A 24,706-nucleotide genomic window follows, 5' to 3' on the forward strand; every position below is an offset into this window, starting at 1 on the left:
ATTCCCTACCCGTTCTTGATTACTTTGAATGCTTTTATGGGAGTGGCTTATAATTTCAAAACTCGCGCTCGCCATCTATCGGCCTTATTCTCTTATATTTTGGGATTTAATGATGGATACTGTATAAGGCAAGTAAATAATATTTTAGTACAGAGCAAGAAAAACCACATTGTTAAAGAAACTTCAATTTAAAGAAACATCAATTAAATATGTTCTTAATATTAATATTAAAACTTAATTCCAGTAAATCGGAAGTTAATATCGTTTCCGTTTTTACCACTGGTGCAATTTACAAACGAATTATTCCAGCAGGAAAATAGGCATATTACTTTTTTGACCACTAAGCGGACGAAGTTTTGTCAATGAAGTATGCGAGGATGGTACCAGAGGCTAAAACTATGATCCGACGTTCTCATTAATCCGTTTTTAGATTAACTTATTAACAAACTGGTATTAAACGCCATTGCATTTCTAAAGCCATTGAGCAATTTCTAAATACCAAATTGCTTTCAGTTGGAATACTGTTATTCCCTCCATTAGCCAGGCATAAATTCGATGGTTCACTTTGAATATTAACGATGCCAGCATGCTCCGTCGTAATGTTTGATACCATCCGTTTTCTTTTATTCGTGTGGTATATTACCGAAACTAGCTTGATGATAGCGTTCGAATCATTACCGGTGTGATCTTGAAGGATGATATTATGACCGTTTCTATCCTGTATGTAAAATGTGGATTTCGTTTCATATTTGTAAATAGTAGAGCTGATACTCTTATCTAACATCCAAAGTTTAAAATGTTGACGGTTTTCATGAGTATATGGACCGAGTTTTATTTTTGCACCTTCGCCCTGTAAGACAGTTCCGTCCAGGTTTGACATAATAATGTAGGAAGGGCCCTCTCTAATATCCTTTGTTGGTCCAGGGTATTTTCTAACGGAAGGAGTTGGAACGACTGTTACGAATTGATCAAAACCAGTTGAAGTATCTTTGGGAACATCGTGCGTTGAAACGGCTGTTTCGAATTGATCAAAACCAGTTGAAGTATCTTTGGGAACATCATGCGTCGAAACGGCTGTTTCGAATTGATCAAAACCTGTTGTAGTATCTTTGGGTACACCATGCGTTGAAATGGCGGTTACGAAGCGATCAAAACCTGTAGAAATAGCTTGTTATCTCTTTGAATCTTTTATTGATCATTAACGAAATCTTAGTCCAGTAAAGTCTACGCCTATGAGAGGAAGTAGTAGAGCTTACCCGCTTCTGTATTAATTTTACTGTGGTTCGTGTCTGTGTTCGCCGAAGTGACGATATGCTTCTGTTCTTTTCCGCCACCATTGGCCCAAAGTGTCGGAACAATTATTACAATCAGAAGCGCGATAATTACGATGGCAGCAATCACCGTGAACTGAAGAACGTTCAGAACTTAAATAATCCTAAATTTTTTTTATTATTGAAGAAGAGAATCATACCTTTACGAGTTTAGTTCTTCGATGCTGATCTGCTGTACCAGCCTCGGGTTTACTTTTATGAGATGTTTCATTTTCAAAAAGTTCAAGATCGGCCATTTCTTCGACTTTACCGACTTTCCCCATTGCTTCCAGAACCAAAATAAGCTTTTAGCAGCTCGAACGGTATTAATTTAATTACTTATCAACGGATATTGTATTTATAACTTCCTCTTCGAAGAACTAGTTATCCCACAGACTTCCAACTAATTAGAATGTAAGTTGCGCGGTGATAAGCTCATGAAAGTCAAATCGAATGTATAATTTTATCAAGATTCCAAGAATAAACAGTGACACGTTCGCTATATTTTTCTGTGCCTGTTACAAATCCTATTTTTAAATTGGCTGTATTTTAAAAATATCTCCATTGGGTAGCGGTACTTAAATTCTGAATAATTTTTAAATCTTAAACTCGTAGCAAAGATTCTTTCTATAAATACCAGGGAGAAGTTCAGTAGGAGACGAATTGTGATGGAAAACATGGTGATCGCTTATCACGTGGCAACCAGCATTATTATTCCCGATAACTAGCATTAAGAACTGCCCTCTCGTGAGAATATTTATAAGGATAAAATCGTCCGTTGGCTGTAGTTGCGCAATCAATCGAAACGTTTTTGAAAATAGTACGTTTTGTGCTGGAGAGAGGGCGCTGAACGTACTGTTTTTAAAAACCAATTGTAACCCTCATGGCAAGAAGGAATCAAATTTACCATAGGTTTTTAAGATATGTTCCATAAGTACACTTACGTCACTTCATAACAAGCTCTCAGTAACCACTGACAAATTTATGGAACATATCTTAACAACTTATGATTTGACCCACTTTCTCCCATTGTCGAAGTCCAAGTTCGCTGTGTACTGTGTAGGATACCCTACAACACGACTCCTTTTATACTCCTCCCTGCTCATACTCATTCAGAACTAAAAATCAATCCTCATTACCGAAAATAATTTGCTGAAATCGATGACAAAGACCTTAAGTGAATTTTTAAATCGCCCCAGCATTTGTTGCCTACTCAAGGTATTTATTTTGTTTCACTATACTTGTCTCTTTGGGATTAGTTCTAGCCTTTTACCAGAAATTATGTAATTCGGGTGACTCTTCGTGATTCGTCCGCCGGCCCTGATTACTGAAGGGGATCGAGCCAAGTTTGTTATCGGAAGTGTACAAGTTTTAAAGCTCGCTGTGTCGAGCCGTGGGCAATCGCCGTATCGGTTATTTACCTGCATTTTAACTCGACGACGTTATAAAATGAAAAGCCCGAACTTATTAATTAAGTCTAGTATATAATCATAATTGAAGTATGAATGGAATGTCCTTATGTCCTCGTTCCACCAGAAGGGTTAAATAAGGACAACATCAATTTATGGTTGTAATATTTGAAAGTATTCGAAAATTTCTTAAAATGTTATGGTATTTTGTTTTCAATTTTGACAAGATATAATTGTCAGTTTGGGCTAAGACCAACCTAAAGCCACGTGCTTGTTTTGATATATTTTGGTCAAAATTTCGTCAGATGGATTTTCTTTACTGTTCATAGTTCGATATTAAAACACCCATAGAATTGTTTGTGAATTTTTTCAAGGCTTATCGTTAATCTAACAATAAATATAGTCCTTTAAATCATCCATGTATAAGTATTCATTTACTTTTACAGTAAAGTCGACGATGTAAAACGATGCACCTGTAGCGTGCTGTCAGTTTTTATTTTATTTTCAGGTACTCGTAGTAAATAACACGTTGAACTACTCGTGGCAGTGTGATATTCTTTAGTATTCAGCTGTCTAGTCAGTGTTAAATAAGTGCGGTTTTAGAAGTGCAACGTCATTAGTTTCGCAAGATATTGCTTAAGGAATTTGATATTTAATTTTTTAATATCGAAAATAGAATGTGAACATCATTTCGCTATCGCTAATATAAATTTCGTGAGTTAACCGGAGTTTTAAGGCTTGTTCAAGTGCGGTTGATTATATCCGCTTTATTGATGAAATTCATGAGAGCATCTTGAGTTAAGTATCGCACCGTAAAGTAGGCCTAATATTTAATTCAAAAATGGGCACTTGGATGCCTGAAATATAATTTTGTGTCATCAAAATGAAACTAGAAGTAGATTAGTAAAAAGTAGCAGTATTCAAAATAGATTGCTTGGGGGTCGGAAGAATGATGTATAATGCTCAAAAAAGTTGTTGAGCTCAAAGTTGAGAAGTACTTGTCCGTAAGAAATTTATTTGGCTCAAAGTTGAGTGGTACTTGTTGAAAATAATTTTTGGAGCTTAAATTAGAGTAGTACTACTTAAGTGGTAGTGCTAAAAATCCTGGAAAAAAAAATAAATCTTCATTTCAAATCACGCGCGAGTGTCAACTTTGAAATGAAAACTTCCCTGACAAAATAACTTTAATAATATTCTCAAAACATGGTCCGATTGCATCGAAAATTACAGTATACTAATTATTTTGTTGTCCAACTTTCCTCGAGCGTGGCCTTAACAGGCAAATCATGATCAAAATTTAAATTACCTCAATTATTTACCTTAATGTATTTTAGCGAATAAATATTAGGCGACCTAGATAGAGGGTTAAGGGTGTTGCCGTGCCACGTAATATGATGATAGGAAAGTAGTTGTCATGTTTAATATTTTAATACCTTAGAACGAGCAGAAGAGAGGGAATGAGAAAAGATATTAGTAACGCCACAAATTGGCGACTAGATTTCTTTGTTGGCCCAAAGCTCGAGACCACTAGGCCTAAATAATTTGTATTTGTATGTGCAAAAAGATATCCTCATGTCACCACAGTCATAGAAACTTCACAAAGTTGGGGTAAAATAGAGTATGGTGTTTGACCACTTTGTTTTCTTAAGAAGGAACATCCAGTGTGTGTGGATATACAAAGACTTTAGATATGGCTTTAAATAAAAGGAATTCACTGGACTGGTAACGTGAAACTCTTTCTAACGTCTTTGGTTCCACAATACCGGATGTTCCGTTTTAACACTATATCAAGCAGACGATACTGAGATCACCTCTTTGAAAAGCGTTTATATTATTTGAAATACTGTATTTTTCTAACATTGCACCATAATATTTAAAAACAGTTTTTAATATTATTCATAATAATTTCTTCTATAATATTGAAGTCCTTTTTTTCTCCTATAATTCGCCTATTAATGCCCTTTTTTCATATAAAGTTTCCAAGGTATTTCCCTCGGTTACCCTGTGGTATTGAAACCATTGAATTTACTTACCATATTACGTTGTTAACGTGTATTATCGAATATTCTTTATTCTCGAATTTTAATTTTCTTGGCGCCTATGAGAACAGGGAAAGTAATGTTGAAAAACTTAAATCCCAAACGACTGACGAAAACTAAGTCTAAAATAGTACAAAACTCTCTTAAATTTTTCCAACGAAAATTTTAAATTTTTTATTTATCTTTTGGTTTTTTTCATTGTTTAGGCCGAAGATTATATTTGGGAAAATGAAAGTCTAGGCTATATAGAATATTTTAAATCGTTATGAAAGATTTATCCTTATTATGTATAAACCGCCATGGGCTATTCAACTTTTTAAAGGAAGTTACGCAACTTAAATTATTTTGGATTATAAAATAGTATGGGTTTGGTAAATAGTATTTTTGCTTTAACCGATTATGTATATTCTAAAAATAGGTAAGCACGTGATACGATCGAGTTAAAGTTACCAATAACCTTTTCTTGGATTATAAATTATTTATAAAGGCGCTGTGTTTTTTTAACATTATCATTTCCGGTTGGCACTGTTTTCTTATTCGATGAATTGTACTTTTAGCTATATTGTCTATTTTTGGTGCATACTTTTGATTTGAAAATGTTTTTCACTATTTTACTAACAAATCCGTTAGACATGAGAGGTGTATTTTCATAATTAAGGTTTCGTTGAAAAAAAATTCAAGTAACTGATATGTGCCAAGCTAAAGATTAAAAAAATATTAATCATTTATTAATGTAGTTTTTTTCCTCAATTTGCTTTTTTGACCATGAAATAAGTAATTTTAAACGGTTAAAGGATTGTTTACGGTCGTTCAATTAAATTATCTTACCTTAATGGACGGTTGTAACGACCGGTTCCGCGTTTTTAAAAGCATTTTCATGGAAGAACTCTTAAGGGACTTGGCTATAGCAATAATTTTGTAAGCGATGACGTATAGTAACAATTATGAGTAAATGCTTAATTATATCAGGATCTATCCACAAGGAATTTAAAATAATTAAATTTTTAACCTTACGAAAAAATTGGGGTAATAAAAGTGAACCCTTAGTTGCGGCTTAGTCCTTTGTTTCCAATTTTATAGTTTTTAATATATGTTACATAAATTTCTTCTACTTGGAATCTTTAAGAAGCCGTAGAATCCATAATAATATCTGATTGAAGGTAAGGGGGGAAGGGCTTAAAACTATGTAAAATCGCCGGTATTACCACCTTCCTTGCTTTTCATTGGTTAGTCGCATTAGACCGTTGAACCCTGGTCTACTCGTTCACATGACGCAAAGGGAACTTGTTTACATTGTGGTTGGGCGTGGATAGGTCAATAGCTACCTCACTGACACTTGACTTCTAAGTTCAAATACATTAAGCGTGACGTCAGGGGTGAAGGATTCACACCTCCTCTTTAGTTCAAGCAGAAAGACTCAGAAATGGGCAAGTTAAAGTTTACAAGTAAAAGAAATCGATACTTCTAATAGCTACAATAACAAAATATTAACCCGATGAACTTAATTATTACGTAAATGTTGCCCTAAAGTAACTTATTTATTTATGATTCTGCCTATTAACAAAATTTTAAAACTAACGCCATAATGCTACCATCACCCATGGAATTTTCAGCGCCTTTTCGGTTTGTAAATAGACTACTTTACCGCAATATTCAAGGCCGTGGCTTTAATTGGTTAAACGGAAGACCGCAAAAAGAATGTTAATTGTTAATAATAAGTCATTTATCGTAATGTTCCTAGAATTAAATTTTACGGAAATGCTATCTATATACAGTATGTTGGCAGTATAAGTGACATTTTTAGCCACATCGTATATACGATGGGCTATTAGTTTGACTTGGTGTGTAGAAGAAGAAGAAGTTGATGATGATGATGATGATGATGATGTTTCGTTCGCTATTTTTAAATAGTACTTCGAAAAATCACTTCTAGATGAAGCAGCCATTGAAAAATTATTCCCTCTGACCGGTATATTAGGGGATATTTCACTAGAAGTATATTTATTGTAGTAGGAATAGCGAGAGTACGTAAACGATGTGGCTTAATAATGGGCTAGACCATCTTGTTTTCTCCCTTTTTTCACGGTTCCTGTTTGTGAAGTCTAGAATTTTGAATAGAACTCTTTATGATTTGTGCGTTTATATTCAAAACCAAAACGTGAAAAATTTAATATTCCTTTTTAAATTTCGTGCCTCGAATGCGTGCATGACGAAAATCCCCGCTATTCTGGAAGCAAAGGTTGCGTTGTTTGAACTGTTAATTTAATTTTTGCATTCTGAGGCCTCCGCGATTTGAAATTCACTCTGTGAACTCGAGTGTTAGGCTTTAAATTACCTCGTATTTGGCATTTCCATGGACCGGTAGCTTGATTTTAAAAGTCACTGTTTATTTAGTTTAAATGGCGATTTCGTTGTGGTTTGTTTGGGAAAAATAGTTTAAAGATTAGTTTTTATCATTAAAAATCGAGGGGCTAATCTCTCGAAATCATTTTAGCATTATCAAGGGAGGGTTTATTTTTTTAAGATTACACGTAATCGATTACGCTGGGTGGTTGGCCCCTCGTTAAAAACGAGCCATATTAAAATTAAAATATTAATTATTTTATAATAATATAATATAATATTTATAATTAATTTAAGTACAAATATTTGATTATGATTTTAGATATGAGTTGGTAATTTAACTTTTCGTAATTTAAAATTGGAAATTTACGTGGTATAATTAATTTATCAACTATTTTTGTCAAAGCTTTGATTATTTTGTGGTTGTGACGTAGTAACTTATATTACTATAAATTACTTGTATGACGTCATATATGTAAATTTTCATATTACTTTAATTAAGTCATAATTGAATCCAAATCGAATCACTAACTTCAATTTAAACACTTGATTTAATACACTAAGGTAAATAAATATATTGGATTATTATAGAAACATTTAAGTAACTAAAATGAACGCAAATTGAGCCCAATTTTTCGAACAAGTATCATATAGTACAGGGTGAAAACCTTTATTAAATTTCTCTATACTATCTCGTAAAAGCCTTTACAAAATATCCCTTCGTAAGGCCTGCGAAGCCTTCCACCTGTATGCTTAGTTACAAATCTACTTATATCATTCTTCTGACCCTGTATCCAATATAAAAACACGCTCCATTATAACAATAGACAGTGTAATAATAAATATCGTCTCGTCAGCGTCACCGAATTCGGAATGTAACCCGGTTTTTATTTTTGCATTTATTTTTATTTTATTTGGCGGCCAAAAGAATTAATCTCTCTGTCACACGCGTCGTGCGCCAGTCTGCACGCAGCGCCCTGGAATCTTAGTTTGCCGGAAAAAGTATAGTTACCTCAGTGCGCTTCACTTTCCATCGCGAGATCTATCTAGTACGCGACTCGTTCCCTTCCGAGTTCGACCTGGAAATTAGATTGTGGCAGCCTGAACGTTACATCGTGCGAGCGCCGATGTAGAGTGCCAAGTTTAGTGTTATTTATCGGAACAAGCCAGCTAGACGCGTGTGCGGTGTTGCTTTTACTATGGCAGTTGCACCTTCGTGGAACGCTACAAAATAGAGTAGTAGAACTATGACGTCTTACAAGCGGTTTTCCGAAGCGCTATCTAGCGGTGGTGGTGTCTCCTTCATGATGGCTTGTCCGAGTTTTCCATCATTGCCTACCGTCATTAGAAGGACACGGCAAAATAATAATAATACCAAAGTAGTAGGTAACTCTTTATTATGTGGGTGGTACACGCGTCTTGCAAATATGTTTTTCAATATTATTGCGCTTGGAGCAATATGCATGTCCTTTCGGAAGTTACATGCACTTAATTTTGTGATCGCACTAGATCCGATTTTTTTGATCAAGTGTATTTGAAATACCGACTTTAGGCCACCGTCACAATGCTCTAACCATCTGAGTTACTGAGACCCATTACTGAGCCGCATCATTGAGATAACTTACAAGGCTATCATCTCAGATTAAGCGATCAATGGTTCATTACACCTGTATTTAACATATGTCATTGAGATAACGGACAAGGTTATCATCTCGTGTTAAGCGATCAATGGTTCATTGCATGTTACTGTTGCAGCTCAGTAAGGGACCTTAGTAGCTCGGATGGTTAAAGCATTGGGACGGTGACCCACCTAGGTCGGGGTTAGAAATCCACTCTAGGGTTTTTACTAATTTTCACCTCAAGGTTCTATTTGAAAATGGAGCTTATGGAGTTAAATAATTCTTGACTTGAAAACTAGTCGTATGATATTTTTAAACGTACAAATTTTGCTTTGATCGCAACCGCAATTAGTCCATATCCGATTGATTGATCAAACTTGTCATTTCTAAATTGTCCCGATTTTCATATAGTGACATTCAATCTTAATGAGAACAAAATTAAAACGAAAGCGTTTCCCATAAATATTTTGATCCTACTTTGGGGTTTTCAATAGTTATTACATTAGCTGATTAATTTTACACCAATTGGAAATATATTTCCATTGAGCAATAAACGAGTGTGAATCTGTATTTTATCATATGGTTCATTTGAATTTATGTACAGGTTTCATTCATTGAAATTTCGTTGATAAAAATATACTCGGTTATGCTGTTTATCAAAGCTACAAGGTCTTCCATTAATTCTTTTCCATCTGCTTATTTCGAAAGAAAAATAAAACAAACGTGGATTTCAAATACAACTATAAACTTTTATTACCAAATTTATCTTTATAACATGTTAAGCTCCGTGTTCATATATGCAATATCTCGTACCAAAAATCACCGGTGTTCACTTAAAAATAATTATTTAAAGAGTATAGTTAAGCAAAATAATTAATTTACTGGCGTTTATACTCATTTTATGGCAAATTCCATGCTAAACTCATCCATGACATCTGAATCAAAGGAATCTATAGACTATTCATTAATAATAAAAAATATCGTTGATACAGGGTGTTGCAAAAAGGCTGGTAAGACCGAAGTGCAGTGGCTTCTATGGGCAATTTTGAATCGCAAATGTTCTATGACATGTTCTGGCGTCCGGGCCAACGTTTACAATTTATAATTGGAGTGTTTTAGGGATGACCCCTTAAAATTAAGTAAGAAACTGCTAGACAATACTAATTTAATTAAGGGGTCATCCTCCAAATTAATCGCATATAACATTTTTGACATAAAAACTCATTACAACCCACTGTGGTCCTACCACCCTTCATATTATTATGCTTAACTATTTAGTTTCCTTCGAACTAATTATAAACTAGAACATCCCTAGCTTATAATCATGTCACATCTCTACTAAATAGATATATTTGACTTTTGGCACTTTTCAACGTGCAGACATTCCTTGCTTTATGTGAAAACCCACTACCTTAGTCTGCACCGTTTGCAGTTTGCCCTGTGGAATAACTTGCTCCACTTCAAGAATACATAAATTACTTTAGTATCTATGAGTATTTTTGGTAATTGATTACTTGGCACATCCATTTTTTTATGGGAACTGACATAAAGGACTGTTTTTTGTTCACAAAGTATCTTTATCTGTAACGCAAACTACGATTGACGTGAAATAATAATGTGTAAAAGAAACGAAGGAGACCGACCAACAGTCTCAATTTGTGAGATATTTTTAACTTCTTTGGCTTGAGCGCCGTCGCTTTAAATTTTACTTATTTTTCATCCTACGAATTTTCCTTAACCCAAAGCCGAGTGAATTCTTTTCGGCAGCTACAAATTTTAATTTTGATGTAGAATTTGAGTTATCTCTGAAGTTAATATTATTGTTTATGAAGGTGTAGAACACGTAGTCCTAATAATAGTATTTGGCTTAATATTTACCTTTGAGAGAAAGCGGTACTAGCAAGAGAAAATAGAAGAGAGTGTAATACTTGTGCCAAAGTTTAACTTTAGCCCTGCTTTTCTACCTCGTCTGAGGTCCGTCCTGTTTTTTATTCCCCCAGAACTTCAAGTAGCCAGTCAGGAGAGTATAGATTATATATTGTGTTATTTGGAAAGTAGCGCTGCTCAAGGGATTCTGGGAAAGGGGAATCGCTTCTCGTTCGTCGCCTCTAAGCCAGTAGTCTGTTTTGCGGGAACTATTTTTCTCTCTCTCTCTGTAAAAGCTGTGTGGAGGCTATCCTGGGAGGGGGGGGGGGTCGCGACGCTAGAGCGGTAGAACCGTAGAAATATAACCGCTCGAACGAGGCGCACCACACGGAGGCAGAAGTATTATACGCTCTTCTATTTTCTCTTGGTACTAGCAATGATAGTTGAGTAGTGGATCTAGCAGAAGCAAAGAGAAGTCTGATGATTCTAACTGAAGTCGAGTATATCATAAGGGAAAGTGAGGGTCTTCAATGTTACTTAATCGGACTATGGAACCCATGAGAATTGTCTTTGATTTCATCTTGAACCCCGCGTTAGTGCCATATTGAGAGGATAATTGAGCATGGACCAGATGACATTTAGTCTTGTCATTGTCACCCTATCTCGCCCATCGGTTTCAATTTGAAAATAAATTTATATTGACGTGACGCAATGTAATAAATTTGGATTTTGCGCAGTACAGTACTCGAATTTTAAACCTTACTCGCCTCGACTACTAGTCCCAGAGTTTCATACCCCTGGGCGTGATATACTCTTGGCAAGACAAACGTAGCATGTACATTTGCGTTGTAGAAACACTCTTAGATCTCTTAGGTTTGGCGCGAGGACATTTATTAGCTTGGATGTATTACGGATGTTTGGCTTCCGGCTTATAATCAGTCGGACTTTCCGGTGTAAGAATTAAAACAAAGAAGGGCTTCTTGGAAGACGACTACCTCGACGCTCGCGACCTGCTGTAAGTGACACGAGGAATGTTCTTAATTGAAAACATTCAAAGTCTCAGTGACGCACAAACTAGACACCTTCGTTGCTAAAATCAATTTATAGAAACTATGGAATTAGAAACTGATGCCAAAGATTTTGAAAATGTTTTTATCTCTATGTAAAAAGGTTGAGATTATTGTAACCTCAGAGAAGAATGAAATTTCTCAAGTGGAAGACGACATACGTGCACATTTTTTGAATGAATGTTATCATCATCATAAGTTCATAAGATATGTTCCATAAGCTTGTCACTGGTTACTGAGAGCTTGTCATGAAGTGAGTGAGGTAGGTCATAGATTCTGGTAAAGCTACGCCTGGTGAGGCGTTGTCAAAGGCTTAGTACAAACTAAATAGGAAGATAGATTGCAAAATTAACCAAGTTTAGTCTGCAATTCTCGCTTCCGTCGTTCTCGAACTAGCTCGAGCTGTAAGTCTCTAGAATTACGAAGTAAAAGAAGTGTCATTCTTATGTAACATATCTTATAAACTTATGTTATCATGTATCATCAAGAGCAAACAAACATAGACTAATCTGCGAGTGTAGAGGAATAATTAACTTCTAACTTTAGCGGAACCTTTCATCTATGTTGGATAGCGTTTTGCTAATTGGTATTGAAATTAATCTCCCATGGTCTTTATTTATTTCAAGAAGGGTATATAAATGAGAGTAAGAGGTTGGTTATATTTTCGTGTCCCAATAGTCTATTCTCGGGTACAGACGCGTATAGAAATCTAATCATGACGATTAAATAGGCCATGTATCATGTGTAACGTCGTAAAATGTTTTGGGACTCGATTACGGTAGAAACCTTCCACCAACGACCGACTAACGATGCGATTAATCAGGTTTTAACATGAGATAAATCAGGGAAGGGATTGAGGTTTACTTGGGACGTTTTTTTTTCTGAGTTTGAAGACTAACTATTTCTGCTGGTTAATTTCTTCAAAGAACAGTCCAAATCCAACTAAGTTCTCTAACTGTTAGGCAATAAACAAGCTTTAAATATTTAACAAAATCGTTGAAAATATATTATTTGTAGTCATAATAAGAGGTTAGACGAATTTCATCAACAAGCCCCGGCTTGTTTTTACCAAATTTTGATTCTCAGAGTGTATAGACAACCCGCGGGCTAAGTTCTTCAAAGGGCGCTAACTCCAAATCTATCCTCTTACGAAATACATTGCAAAGAATTTGTAAACCCTAAGAGATTTCACAGCGGAAGCCCAGCTTAACAAAAATTTTACCACGGCATTTCATGTAACGGTTTACGAACGATTGTGGGTAGAAATTTGCAAAAATTGGCGCCAATATCGCTGCGGGTTTAGCGAGAGTAAGACGTTCAGTGTTTCTTCCAAAATTCTTTAACGCCCTTGTTGAAGTTTCCTTACATCTCGGTTTTACCTTGAAAATGAAAAATAAAGATCCATTCTTTAATGGGAGTGTCGAAATATATTTCATAGTTAAAAGGCGCGCTTAACATGGCGGCGGTGGCAGCGCCTAGTGTTTTGACCTTCTTGAAATAATGTAACGCGTATACGCCGTTCCGTCGCTTGCAACACTTCCTTCCATTGTTTATGCCTGTTGCCAAGCCCATAACTAAGATTGGCCCTGGGGCCATCGAAGACCAAACCCGAGTGGTTTCAATCAGAAATTATTTTAACCTATTCATTAAAATTGTAATCGAATTTAAAGAGTGGATGAAACGCCCAAACTTATTTTCAAGACGTTTTAAACATATGTGGTTTTAGTCTTGTCATAAGTTTATAAGATATGTTCCATAAGTATAACACTTCCTATACTTCGTAACTCTAGAGATTTACTGAGAGCTAGTTCGAGAACCACGCGAGAATGTTAAACATGCGGATTTGCAGTCCATCTTCCTATTTAGTCTGTACTAAGACTTTGACAGCGCCTCACCAGGCTTCGCGTTACGAGAATCTATGACGTTTCACCTAGGCCACTTCGTGACAAGCTCTCAGTACACAGTGACACACTTATGGAGCATTTCTTATGAACTTATGGTTCTGAGATACAGGCTTGGTAGGAACTTAAAATCTCATAGTAGAGTCAATTTTTCACTGTTCAAATAGATTCCTTCCAAGACTGTCACCTACAATAATACATTTTGAAATTTCCTTCTTCCCACACCTATCATCTTGGAGTCTAATCAAAAATTAAGTTTAACTTAACACCTTTGAATATACAAATAATAAACAGCCTAAACTAGAGTAATTTCTGAGTTTATTAAAAAATTCGCAGGTAATTCATTCGTTCTCCTTATGCTAATTATAAACGCAACCCCATGCTGTCTGAAGTGCCTTTTTATGCCAGAGAGTCTTACTCTTGTCTAGACCTGCCATATGGTTCACGCGAATTCATTATCATACGTTTACAGCCCTCTAGCTAGAAAACGGATGAATCAGCTATAATAGTCAGAACTATGTAGAGCTTTGTTCGTTTTTACATAACAGTATAAAATTTCGGTTTTGACTACTAATGAATTTTTGTTCAACTTGCCAAAAAGTGTGAATCCCTTCTAAGACTTTTGCTTAAATGGATAGTGGTATTTATTTTCAGCTACCAGAATGTTTTGATTGTTTTAAAAACTAACATTTAATAGTCCGCTTCTGCTATGCTAAATCTTTAATAACTTTCTTAGATTGAAGACTTACACCAATTTACCCCTCAAAATTGATAATGAATATTTCTCAAAACGTGGACATGTATAAATAAAATATGTTTTATATTATATTCGAATAAAAATCGATTGAAAATTTAATTATTGATTCATACACTACTATCTCTTTACGATAGAACAGGAATTCCTTAAATAAATTTTACTCATAATTGTCGAAGAATAAAGCTAGCCAGGAGTGTCCACATTATCTCAAACCGTTACCCAAAAACAAGTCGAGCTAGCAAGCACAAAATTAGGGGCTATTGTCAGAAATGCGTTTGTAAAAAAATCCCCCTTTAAGGTGTGTATTTCACAAACGATGACGCATGGCTACTATTGCCCATTTAAGCGGCAAGAAAGTCTCTCAAATCTCAACACCGTTAAACCTCTCATTGTTCTTTGTCAAGTTGTAATTTCGTTAGTTATTTCTCTTTTAGTCTATTGTATAAATTCACGATTTTTTTTTCTGAAACTTATACGCTGTTCACTAGTAATAACCTTGAGTGAAAACAGAGTTAGTAGATAGCAAAATAATCATGATTGCATTTATCGTGAAGTGCCTTTTTATGATATTTTTTAAATTTCGTTTCGTTTTTTAACGTGGTTGCCCCCCTATAATTAGATTAGTATTTCAATCTTTCATGAGTCACGTATGTAAAAAACAATAGTCTCTCCGGTATTAGGCTAATTGTGGTTTGGCAAGGTGGTTTTCCTTAAGTGAATCACTCTTGATAGTGAGGCGTGTTGAATTTGTTTGACGTTGCGGTTTGGTTGTATACAGTGCGGATGCAAAGGCATTTCTTTCATTTTTGACGTTTAAAGGTAATCCATGATTCATACTTTTGGTTATGAATATTTTATGATTAAGGTCTTTGGGTGACAAATGCGACAAATGGTTTTTAGAAGGACAGTAGCGAATAATAATTGATTAGTCAATTCTGGATGTGACTGGAATATTTGATATACTGCGTGTTTCTGAAAGGTCTGACAGAAGTTAAGGGCTATGTTCATTGGGCGGTTTTGAGAAATATCTAGTTTTAAAATTTGCTGTTTTTCTTGATTAAAACGACACCGTTATGACATGATCCTGTTGCTATAGTTACGGTGTCGTACGTCATGGCACCATATTAGAGCAGACGCCACTCGCGAACTACAGATAATTTTTTATAAGTAGTTGACACTGCTATGACATCACACTGTCAACAAGCTAGTATATTTCCCTTACTCAAAATAGTGTCGGTTTACAAATAAAAACTGAACTAATTAATTCGGTTAAATATTGACATTTTAAGTATTTAAAAGTATCAAAACCTTATGGTACTCATAATTAAACGTTACTATGCCTTTAATTTAAGTAATGCCAATGCCAGAAGTGACGGTGCAATTTCGAAAATCGTGTTCGTATCTCTTAGTTTATCTCCCAGTAGAAAATAAATGTCAACTGAATAAATTAGTATAAGCCTTTGCACGAATCTACGGAAAAAATCGAAAAACATTAATCTCCGATAATATTTCGTAATCGCGTAAAGTTGGGGGGGGGGGAACAAGATAGGCGATATATTGCGAATTAAATTCGGTCATTTCCGGATTACTGTATAGCATTTCATTTCATCTCGTTTCAAGTTGATGGTACCATAAGGAGATCATATCTCTAAGGGCCCAAGCGCATCTATTAGCAAAAACATCTAGTTCTGCTAGATGTGACGTAGATTTTACATACGGGCTCCGTCCGAATTTTTCGTGAAATTCGCGGGAGAGAAAAATAATTTTCAAAATCAGCCACGACCGATATCCTAAGCCGGTCGTGGTATAGACGCGAGCTCTGAGATAACGCTCCCAAGCGGTTGGGAATCAAACTAAAACAGGCGGGGAGGCGAGTGGCGAGACGCGAGACGCAAGAGAGGAAGGACTGAGGGGAAAAATAAGTAAGAGAATTTCCAGAACCCCCCGTTCTCTCAGACACAAGAGGTAAATTCGCGCTCAGTAAAAATCACGAAGAGCTGTCGTGAGAAATCTTTGAAGGAGGGAAAAATGTTCAATGCCGGATTACTCTGCAGCGAATGCGCTCGGCCTCTGTTTAGGCTATACAATTATTATACCACTTGAGATGAGACGGATGGCTGACCAAATCGGACATACATACATTTCAACCGTAACATAGAATCTTGGGCCCTTAGAGAGATGATCTCCTTATGATGGTACGTGTAATTCCTCCATTAGTTTTCATTTACCTATTGCTCCGTACTCTGAAATTCGTGTCGCGTTTCAACTTGTCACTTGTTAAGTCTTAATTGCCTCACGTATGCGTTTTGACTTTCATGATCCGCACCTAATCTTTCAAATCAAACGCGCTTTCCATCGCCATAGGCTAAGGGAGTTCGAAATAACTTTCCGTTTTTGTATATTGAAGAATCGCATTTATTTTAAATTTAAAATAAATATTTCTCAAAACATGCAACGCTAAAATTTTATAATCCCATGTTTAGTTCTTGTTAATGGGTATCAGTATAAGAAAGAAGCTATATCTAATTTACTAGGGAGGAGGTATAAGATGCCTATGTATTAGCGCGCTATAGTCCCAGTCCCCCTTTCAAAATACAAGGGGGACGTAAAAGGAGGTCGGACTATTTCGCCTCTCCTCACTCGGAAAATACGTAATTTTCGTCATTCGCGTCGCGCTGACGTGAGTTTTGAAGAACCAATGAGATAATAATAATAATAATAATCTAAGCTTGGTCTAGGAAGGGATGTCCACACTAAGTCAACTCGCGACTTATTTACAGGTGGGTCCCTTTACATTGCATAGAGGGGTGGTGGCTAGCCCCTATGCCCTCACAGCTAACCCACAGCGCCCTATACTAACTATTACCGTTAACCTCAGCAAGTTTTGATGGAAAGGAGAAACCGGGTTAGACCGCGGAGGAAAACTCCTTTTAACAAGTGGGGAGAGAACTTGCAAACTCTACGCAGAAGGATTTGTTCCCAGATTTTCACCCGGTGCCACAGTCCGGGATCGAACCCGGGATCCTCTTGCTGCGAGGCGAAAGCGCTAACCGCTACGCCACCCCACTTGTAATTTAGAGGCGGGGATTAACTCCGGACCTACTATACGTTTGGACTGGAGATAAAGCTAGAAATGTGGCGAATTTTAACCAGCTCCCTATTAAACTAGATATCGCTTCTTGGTATAAGTTCATAAGATATGTTCCATAAGTTTGTCATTGGTTACTGAGAGCTTGTCAAGAGGTGACGTATATGGAACGTCATAGATTATGCCTGGTGAGGCGCTGTCAAAGGCTTGGTACTGACTAAATAGGAAGCGTGTAGTAGGCTCGCCCCTATGACAAGGAAATAGCCACACGTGTGAAGTAATTTACTTTACCAGCGCACGCGCACATCAACCCCAGTTTGCTCCTAAGGAGATAACATTTAATTCACAACAGACTTATCAGGAACATCCTTATGCTTTTTCAGTTAAACTTGGCAAAAGCCTAAGTGTATTTGTTTTTTAATTTCTTGAAAAACAAGCGAGCAATAAATATTCTAATTTAAATACTATTTTAATCAGCGTAGCATCTTTGGGTTAATAATCTTCAAGTGTAAATGTTTCTCTTTGTGCGTGATTAACCACGATAATTAACAGATGGCTATAGACCTTTACTTATTTCATAAACACAAGCAACGTGATAGTGGGAAAACGTAATTCAAAACCTGTTTTTATTCGATATGGTAGATAAGTTTCGGATTTAATATCTTCCCAGTTTCGAGTTAAGCTGTCGCTGCCAGCTTAAATTCCTGTCTTATAAACGAAATAGCGCGAAAGACTGACACACCTACTACAGTAATATCCGCGTTAAATGATAGAGCGGACCGAGACCTACATAACTGAAATTAAAACCAGTTTTGTCGCCTTTTATCTGGGTGACATCTCTTTCGCTAAAACCGCCTATGACTTTTATCTCAACAGGAAATGTACTACACAGTAGTGTCGCTTTCAAGCAAATCTAAGACCATTAAACCTAATGGACTCGAATGTCGAATTGTCTATTGTGTGCGTAGTTGTTTTATTGTAGCGCCATGGTGGTCGAAATTGAATCTATTTCAACTCAAGTGCACCTTATGATTTGCGTCTTCGTGAATAAAGAGCTTAAATTACTTGGGGTGGAACTAAAATTCGTCAGGTAATTTGCGACTTTGAAGTACTACGTCACGCACCGTCACTCTAGCTTCCATTAGTGCTAAAAAACATACAGGGGCTTTAATGCCCTTCATTCTGTAAAAAACATAGCATTATGGCGACAGGGGTGGAGCCCAGCTCAAATTTCCTAGTCTCTTTGTCGGTTGAATGCATGGGGTAAGCTGAAATGCACCAATATGACTGCCAGTACCGTAGTATGTACGACTTAGGAAGGGGGGGGTGTGAATTCACGATCCTTTCGATACTACTGCTAACGGAAGATGTCAATTGATGAACCATGTTTTTGCTTGACATTCGAGTCCGTGAGATTCTATAGTTTTAGCTCAAATTGACATAATGTAGTTCAAATTGAATATAAAATCACGGATGCTCATTCCGAAATTTGTATACATTTTCATGTGATTACACCTGTGTTATTGCAGAAATTTCTAATTCTTACGAAACTTGGTTGTATGCTTAAAATTCAGCATGAGCAATGCATTAAAACTTTGCTGCATAGTTCTAGTTGAAAATACTCTTTCTGCTGCATTACGTTTTCCGAGTTTGCAAATCTGGTTCCAAAACAGTCCAGACTTTTGAAATCTTAAACTTTAAAAATGTCATAAAACATAACTGTACTTTTCTTGGAACACCCTGTACACACAGTTTACATACGAAAATCTCTATTGAATTGAGTAGAAAAAAGAAACTTCTTTTATTTATTTACAATAAACTTGATCCTTTGTGTGATTCAATAACGTTTATGCAATGCAATGCAATTTAAAAATACACAACCTTAAGAAAAACAAGCCGCCGAACTTAGAGCCTTCAAATAAGTACTTTGACATTCCACAGGCGGCCCCATATCATAATTCTTGAAAATAAAATAAAACAAAGCAAAGCAAAGCAGCAGTCGAGCACGAGAAATCATGGATATATGGAATCGTTACTGTATGAACATGCGATAAATCTCTTCTCTGTAAAAACATTTTTTGCTTGGTAACTTGAACCTCTTAGAAGAAGGCAGGCAGGCTGGGCTATATGTCGCTTGTATTTGTTACCACAAAAGACCCCATGACCCTCCGAAAAATATGAAATTCATTTTTACTCTAAAAGAAAATCGTGTACTAGCTTACGTTAAGGAATAATAAGCAAAAATAATGAATGTGGGCTTGTTCGCTTTTTTTTTGGTGGCGTATATAAAAAGGTCAGCGCCCTTCCCTTCTGTGGTGGTGGTACGACCATAGAGATCCTAAAAATCCTGTACTGTGGAAATGCTGGAGCCCCCATGCTTGGATTGCTATTGGAAAGAGAGGTCGGCTATTTGCTGCCGCCTATATTTTGTTTTCGATGTCACTATTAGCATAAGTTCATAAGATATGTTCCATAAGTTTTGTCACTGGTTACAAACTGGAGCTTGTCATGAAGTGATTGAAGTAGGTCTTAGATTCGAGGTCAAGCGACGCCTGGTGAGGCTCTGTCAAAGGCTTAGTGCAGACTGAATATGAATATGTGCTGCAAAATTAACCACCGAGTGTAGGACTTCAATTCTCTCTGTGTCGTTCTCAAACTAGCTCGAGCTGTAAGTTTCTAGCATTACAAAGTATGGTTAGTGTTACACTTGTGGAACATACCTTATAAACTTATGCTATAATAGAGGATATTTTTAATTCATTTTGACGTACGTGTTACGATTTCATCGCGTCATTAAACATTTTCGCCGATGCGGGTATTGTAAATTCTTTATTTCACTTTCGCTAATGCCCTATCCCTCTTAACTTTTCAAAGATAGAAAGCCAAGTGTAATATATGGGATGTTGGAAAAAAATATAGCATTTATAAAACCATTCGAATTCCAGAAAATGAGATGCTTCTAGAGAGATATACTTACTTTCTTCCTAAACTCTATATCCTGTTCGTTTTAAATTTTATTATATTTTCTAGGGAGAGGTAAAATACCCAGGTGACATTTTTTTTCATACACGTCAATCTTTTTATGTTAAAACTATTTGTTTACTTTAAATGATTGCCGTATATCCTATGACTTTCGGTGTTCGATTTGCCGCCATATTTTAAAATGGCCGCCCAAAATCTAATAAAAATGTGCCGGGATAACGCTGCTAGTGTTTAAATATAAACAATTTCCCTTGGGGTTGGATTTTGATTCAGATTACATAATTTTAACCCTATAATCAAAAGTATATAGATTAATAAACAAAAAGTATACTTCGCTGAAACTTGCTCGTGCCGTGTAATATGAGAAGCCCTCTTTTATCCCAGAATAGTGTCGAACCCCCTCTGCTTATGATTACCTTCACAGGGAACAAGCCGTGATTGGCTCATGAAGTAGCACATACTAGCTCTAATACTAAAAAATGAACCTTTGGATCGCCAGTATTATGTACTACCTTCTATAAACCTATGACGTCAAAAGGCTTTTCTCTGAATGGTTAGTTCATGTATGGGGTTGAGAGGAGTGTAGTTTGCTTCTCAGTTTATATGTGTTCTACAGCCAAAGGCAGGGAATTGTTAATGAAGTGGACTTTTTATATCTATATACTTTTGCTATTATGAAAAACCTGGAATGTGCTGATAAAAAATAAATGCGATTACTTTAGCCTACGTTACATTGTTAGCTGTGCTCCTCTTAGAAGTTAAGGACACGTGATATTGTACGCGTCAGTTTTACTGCGCTATTACACCTATGAAAGGGTGCCTTTACAGTTTCGGCGAGACATCAAAAAGTAAGCTTATTAGGGGAACCATCTGGCCGTTAATGATTAAAGCCCAGTATTCCAATTAAAACTTTGGCGAAACAACAGCTCATTACTCACATTTCAAGTTCTTGTTTCTTCGAGTGAAAGTGTATCGTAAAAAACTCGTGGCGGTGGAAGGCGAAACGGCAAAGAACGCTTTTAGAAAATACTTCTTCGTTAATGTGTTCCCGCGTTAACGCTCCTGTAAACGAGTCGATATCATTTAATGGTCGTTGCGCAATTTAGAACAAAATCTACCTCCGATTTTATATTACCACCTACTCTTTACTAATTTGAACAATATGTTTGCGAGTGAACTGCTACTGGATTTAGAATTTACTTCGGAATGTGTATCATGGACGTTTGTTGAAGTTGTGACTTAGTATATCCAGAAATTAACTGAAAAACGTGTAGGAGAATGTCCAGTGCTGTTGATGTAAGATTTTTCAAATTTGTCGCGTGAAAAATCACCCGCGCTTTTCAGTTCTAAATTAGGCTTAACTCGTGACTCACGTGACTCGTAACAGTTTTTGTAAAATTTGAACAAAGTACGAAACAGCTCCACATTTCGTTTTCAGTAAGTTTCTTAGACTGTACAATTTATCTCTAATTTGAATTTTACCAAAATTTAATTGATATCCATTGATAATCAAAGTGTTAATGCTGTTCGCCTAAAATTCCCCTCATCTTTAATCTATTTTGGATGAACTTGGAATTTAATGAAAACTATTTTCCCTTTGAAATTCATCTCGGTGATAAAATAATACTCCTTTTTTTCCTATACGTTTAAATGACATTGTTCTACTGGCCTATTTCAATACGGACTATATCTTGAAATTAAAACTCGTCAAAATAAAACTTTGCAAATGATTTTTGCACGTAGTATAATTTGAGGGTGCCAAGTTACAGCACCACCTTTATGGTTTCATCACGTGTATTTTTTCAAATTATATGAATTTGACAATATTCGTGATTCAGTTTTTTCCTCTTGTCATAAATATCATATGATAATTCGAGGCCGAATTTTTTCCTCCAAAGAAATGAAACTCAAGTTGATTCATTTTCACCCTATATCTACAACTATAAGTTTATAAGATATGTTCCATAAGTATGACATTACCTATACTTCGTAATGCTAGAGACTTAGTCAGAGCTAGTTCGAGAACGACAAGCGAGAATTGACTACACTCGGTTTTGCAGTCGATCATCCTATTCAGTTTGTCCTAAGCCTTTGACATCGCCTCACCTGGCGTCGCTTTACGAGAATTTATGTCGTTTCACCTAAGTCACTTGATGACAAGCTCTCAGTAACCAGTGACAAACTTATGGAACATATCTTATGACCTTATCCTACCACGTTAATGAATGCGTGTTTCTATCTATTATATACTAACGTATTTTCCCTCGTTTTGTGTTTACAGCGTAGCAGTCCCCGGGCCAAAATGGCGGCCACGGACGGTGGCCAGATTCGGTTCAGTGGTCACACGCTGGATAAAGCCACCAAAGCCAAAGTTCATTTGGAAAACTACTACTCCAATCTCATCTCCCAACATATCGAGAGGAAGAACAGGTTAGAAAAATAATCTTTTTGATCTAAGTGTAGCGCTGTTTTAGGCACCTTTTAGCCGAATGCATATCACATGCGTCTGTCATTGGCTAATTCAGAGCACATAGCGAGTTATATTTAAGAAACGAATCAAAGAGCAGCGTTTCATGACTTTTTAAGTCACTCTATTGGCGCGTGAATATTTGATTTTCATTTTTTTTATAATATTTCGAAAAACTTAATTAAAATTATCAAAATTAAAGAAACATCGTTTACACTATTTAATTAGGGCTTTCATTTTGAAGTTTAATACATAATGATATTTTAAGATAATTCTAATATACGTGAACAATTACTAAAGGTCAAAATTTGGTAGGCAACGTAAGGTTTTTAAACTGGTTGCAGAAACTTTTCAATAACGGTAGGACATCACCACTTGACCTTTAAATTTATTATTTCGCGAGTGAAGACTGGAAACCAGTTCTATTAATAAAAATCGGTGAGAATAGTGCGTGCTATGTTATGACAGAACCAAAAATTTATGGACCGTTTAAAATTTTAAATATAATTTGAACTCTTCGATGAGGTTCGATAAAATGCATCGAATAATTTATTAAAGGCTGGAGAATGATGTCTGAAGATCAGACGATGTTTCCCTTAGAGGTATAGACACCAAAAATGTCCGCTACAAGGTTAAGAAACGTAATGTCATGCAAAATCTCTACGATTATCTCAAAATCTTGAAATCTTTTTAGAAATCAAGAAATCTTTAAGATTTTGCACTTTTTGAAGAAATTATTCGAACTTTTTTAGACAAGCCCCAAAAAATCACGAGATTTTGAGTAATATTTTGAAATAACGGGATATTTAGGACTAAATCCGAAATAATAATAATAAAAGAACTAAATTTTAGAAAATTTACAAAATTTTGGAAAGATGACGAAAACAGGTACTCTTTTTGGGAATGCCGTAGCCCTTAAATGCAATCATTTCCCTGTGTGGAGAGATTAATAACATACGTGTAAATTCAACACTGTTCATTTGAATGAAGCTTGACACCAAGGTTAGAGAGATAGAAACCTCTGTCCTTGCAAAGTTCAGTATTTCACCGTATAAATTAATAGTAATGAATGATGCCGCCGCTTCAAGTTCATCGTACGCGTTATGCGCGAGCTTTGAAATTTGTTTCCCGCTTATACGGCGCTATCTCTTGTCGGTTTTCTGGGAATTTTGCGTGTAACATATTATAAAGAGTTCGTGAACCGTGACGATTTGCCCATCATTTTATTACCCATTACCTAACGCCGCCGGAATTCTACTTAAAATTACTATAGTCGACGCTCTTTTTATCCGACAGTGTTGTTTAAAGTTGCGCGTATATTTCTACCACTACAAAAAAGTAGTTCAACTAATTTTTGAAAAACCTCCGGTCAACGTTTTGGGAGGCTTGAATGCATTTTGTGAAAGGGCGCAATGATTGCAAAAAATAGAGGGTCGGTCACCTTTACTGCAAAAGCGTACTAGCTGCCCATCAAGATAGGGATAGACCTTTCCTACCCCTAGCAATGGTGGAATGCAGTTCAGTTCACTTCTAAGTTGACATCCATCTACAAAAAATTTAATTAAATTTGGCATGAGTTAATCCATTGAAATTTTGAATCGTGAAAAGCTGAACTGACATCGCTTTAAAAAGTGTCTATCTTCCTGTCTGTTTTGCACGCTCTCTTTGCCCATTTTTTTCTAGGAACCCCGAAATTACGGGAAGGTGTTGTATTTTAGAGCGGTTTAATTTGACGCATTATCTTCCGGAAGTCCGTGGCTTTTTGTTTTACGTTTGATCACTGGAGCGAAGCCGACCGGGTGCGAGCAACGTCCGATTATGATGTAACAAAATATTTGGTCCACGCTTCGCCTTCTCT

At 36.1% G+C, this 24,706-nt stretch overlaps 2 protein-coding genes across 6 annotated transcripts in view; one reads left to right on the forward strand and one right to left on the reverse strand.

Annotated features, from left to right (window-relative positions):
• Positions 1-24,706, forward strand: part of trc (Serine/threonine-protein kinase tricornered) — a 123,641-nt gene that overhangs the window by 83,524 nt on the left and 15,411 nt on the right. For 4 of the 5 annotated variants that reach the window (XM_089862909.1, XM_089862908.1, XM_089862907.1 and 1 more), the window contains one exon: positions 22,663-22,811. In XM_089862909.1, the coding sequence (XP_089719035.1) occupies positions 22,684-22,811 (128 nt within the window). In that variant the 5' untranslated portion in view covers positions 22,663-22,683. Of the gene's footprint in view, positions 1-14,978; positions 15,131-22,662; positions 22,812-24,706 lie in introns of those variants that run through there. The other variant, XM_089862910.1, reaches the window with a different exon arrangement.
• On the reverse strand, positions 134-1,811 carry LOC149588152 (uncharacterized). The gene is made up of 3 exons (XM_089862967.1): positions 1,472-1,811; positions 1,257-1,407; positions 134-1,155 (listed from the first exon to the last, which is right to left on the reverse strand). Exons 1-3 carry the CDS (start codon positions 1,592-1,594, stop codon positions 440-442), a joined length of 990 nt encoding a protein of 329 aa, XP_089719093.1. The 5' UTR covers positions 1,595-1,811; the 3' UTR covers positions 134-439.

The sequence above is a fragment of the Phalangium opilio genome, unplaced genomic scaffold, assembly GCF_054372755.1.
Source record: "Phalangium opilio isolate 3A_F unplaced genomic scaffold, DU_Popi_V2 ptg000662l_1, whole genome shotgun sequence".
NCBI lineage: Eukaryota > Metazoa > Arthropoda > Arachnida > Opiliones > Phalangiidae > Phalangium > Phalangium opilio.